Source organism: Mesitornis unicolor, unplaced genomic scaffold (genome assembly GCF_000695765.1).
Source record: "Mesitornis unicolor isolate BGI_N332 unplaced genomic scaffold, ASM69576v1 scaffold36654, whole genome shotgun sequence".
NCBI classification, from domain to species: Eukaryota; Metazoa; Chordata; class Aves; order Mesitornithiformes; family Mesitornithidae; genus Mesitornis; species Mesitornis unicolor.
In genome coordinates, this window is record NW_010180037.1 from 1 (window position 1) to 2,632 (window position 2,632).

Sequence of the window (2,632 nt, forward strand, 5' to 3'; positions counted from 1 at the left end):
ACTCCTAACATTCTGTGATTCTGTGAATGTTACTGATAAAGATGATAGAAGACTTTTTTAATTTTTAGGGCTCCAGAGCAGTTTCAAGCTGGTATCATTGGTGTTAAAATTACAGCTTCCCTGTTGTGTTGTCTCATAGGTATTTTGCAGTTGTTGCTTTCATCAGACTTTTAATAGATCAGGCAGGTGATTTGATGGGGATTAAAAGAATCATGTTGAAATTTGTGGGCGTTTTTGCAGAACATGCAGGGGGGTGGCAGACTCTGCCTTGTGGGAATCTGTCCCTGTGAGTCAGTACTGGCAACGCTGACAGATTAACGTTTAACTCTGGTTTGTAATGACCTTATTCCAGATTTGTTCTGCTAAACAAAAGCAATTGATAACCTTATTAACCTTTATATAATTTATTGCTGCACAGATCCTGAGCTCGCCAGAGTGGTGGGTCTCTGTCGCCAGTCAGTTTGAATGTACAGGAGCTGTAATTTACCCTGTTCACTTAAATGGGCCAAGTTCACTGCCGAGCTGGGCTGGCTCTGGGTGTCTGAGACATTGTAAGCAACCGTCTCTGGTCCTGAATCTTTTGGTGTTGCAGTAACCCGTGTGGACGTGTGAGAAAAGGGGATTGTAAGGTGCTAACACAGGGGGATGCTGTGCTGCATTGTTTCACCCCACGGCACCAGTGCAGGCAGAATCCTAGCTGAGGGTGTGGAGATGCCCGAGGGCTGGCAGTCCCTGTGCACAGGTGGTTTTACCTGCTCTGCTGTTGGTGCCTGGGGCTGTGGTTCCCTGACCTGCAACATTGCTGTGACGGTGACAGACAGCACACAGGGACAGTTGTGTTCCTGTCCTGCATGTGCCATTGCAGCCTCAGGCTTTGGCTGTTGGGATGCGCCTGAGTTTGTGGAGGAAAGAGCGGGGAGATGGAAGTTGGTTTGAGTCGGGGTTGTGGGTTGGGTGGTTTCAGAGCTGTTCATTACCTGTCTGGGGAAGGGACATGCACAGTCTTTTTAAAAAGGAGGTGACAGAAGATGTCTCTGCCATTTGAAGATCACTTGATGAATTGCAGAGGGGAATTCAAAGACACCTGTGCACTTCTAGCGCTTTTTAGGAGTGAGTGAAATGCAATGGCTTGAAGTGTCTGGGATCCTCTCTCTTCTCTTCCAGGTTTACGCTTGTATGATGGTCTTCTTCCTGAGCAACATGATTGAGAACCAGTGCATGTCGACAGGTGCATTTGAGATAACATTGAATGGTGAGCTGAGAGTTGCCTGTGCCAGGGAATGGCATCGTGTGCATGTGTACACAGATCTGTGGGAGCTGTTAGGCTGGGAAAGCAAGGAATGATGTTGTGAAATGTGTTTCAAAATGTGATGGTATGTGGCAATTGCTGTCCATTTTGAAACTTCAGGTGTTACGTATCACATTAAGTGATGAGAATCTTAGAAGTCTAAAGCAGTTTATACAGATGTTGGTTATGTATATTTTAAAATAGCTGTGTAAAAACTTACACACCTGGGCTTCTGCTCTGGGCAGCCTGGGTTGTGTTTTGGGCCAGTGCGGTTCCAGCCTGGCTTTTGCTCTGTGCAGATGACAGCGATGGTGTTTTTCATGAAGTGCTGTAGCAGTGAGGGATATTTGAGTAAATGTCAGCATCAGAAGTGAATGTTGTGTTCGCTCTGAAGTATTTATGGACTTTAGTCGCCTCCCTCCCCTGGAAATATAAATGTTTGCAGCTGCTTTGAGTGGAACCTCCTGAGCCAGATCTTTCAAGCAGAGCTTGTCAGGGTCTTAGATGTTCAGCAGCGGGACATGGAGACTAACGAGACCCACAAGTTTCAAAGATTTAGCAATGGTTTGAAAACTTGGCATGCTATTCTGCCACTCACTAATTGTTTTTAGACATTCTGCCTATGGATATTTTGAACCTCTAAATCCATCTAATGTACTTCTAGATGGCAGTGTTAGACTCTGTTCTCCAGGTTGGACTGGATTTTCGTGTAGTCAGAGATTTGAAGCATTGTTGATCCAGGTATTTTCCTCCATATAAAATAGCATCAACTGGCATAGCTTCCTAGATCTTTTAAATGTTGTGTTTAAACTAGCCCTGTGTGTTTTCTGACTTTGTCAGTGTAACGGTGCTTTTCTTCCCCCACTGTGTTTTGTGGCAGATGTTCCAGTGTGGTCTAAGCTGGAGTCTGGCCACCTTCCTTCCATGCAGCAGCTTGTACAAATCCTCGATAACGAAATGAAGCTCAATGTGCACATGGAGTCAATGCCTCATCATCGATCATAGCCCCATCGATCAGCACTGAAACTTCTTGTAAGTCTTCTTCCAGTCGCCAGCTGTCTGCTGGCTCAGCTGTGAGGGACCGCTTGTTGAACGTTGTGGTGGTGCATTTGCTCATTTAAAGGTGTTTTGCTGGAGAGCCAGCTCTAGGGGACTCTATGTGCATTGATGTGCATGGTTTCACAGGACTGTTTTGGTGAGAGGTTCTGGTCTGGGGTTTGTTCTGCCTTTGGGCAGAAAAAGATGTGTGCAGCAGGCCTTAAGTGAGTGAACTGTTTTGTGCAGAGGTCAGAAAACACCCGGCATTATGTCCTTTAAAATAGTCTGTGTGCAAGGGGTTTCCCT

General features: G+C 45.8%; 1 protein-coding gene across 1 annotated transcript in view; it reads left to right on the forward strand.

Moving 5' to 3' along the window:
• Window positions 1-1,164: 1,164 nt before the first annotated feature.
• The window catches only part of LOC104539456 (selenoprotein T), a gene marked incomplete at its 5' end in the record, with an annotated part of 3,690 nt that continues 2,222 nt past the window's right edge, over window positions 1,165-2,632 (forward strand). Inside the window, 2 exons of the mRNA XM_010182984.1 lie at window positions 1,165-1,252; window positions 2,169-2,320. Of these exons, the coding sequence (XP_010181286.1) occupies window positions 1,165-1,252; window positions 2,169-2,293 (213 nt within the window). The remainder of the gene's footprint in view (window positions 1,253-2,168; window positions 2,321-2,632) is intronic.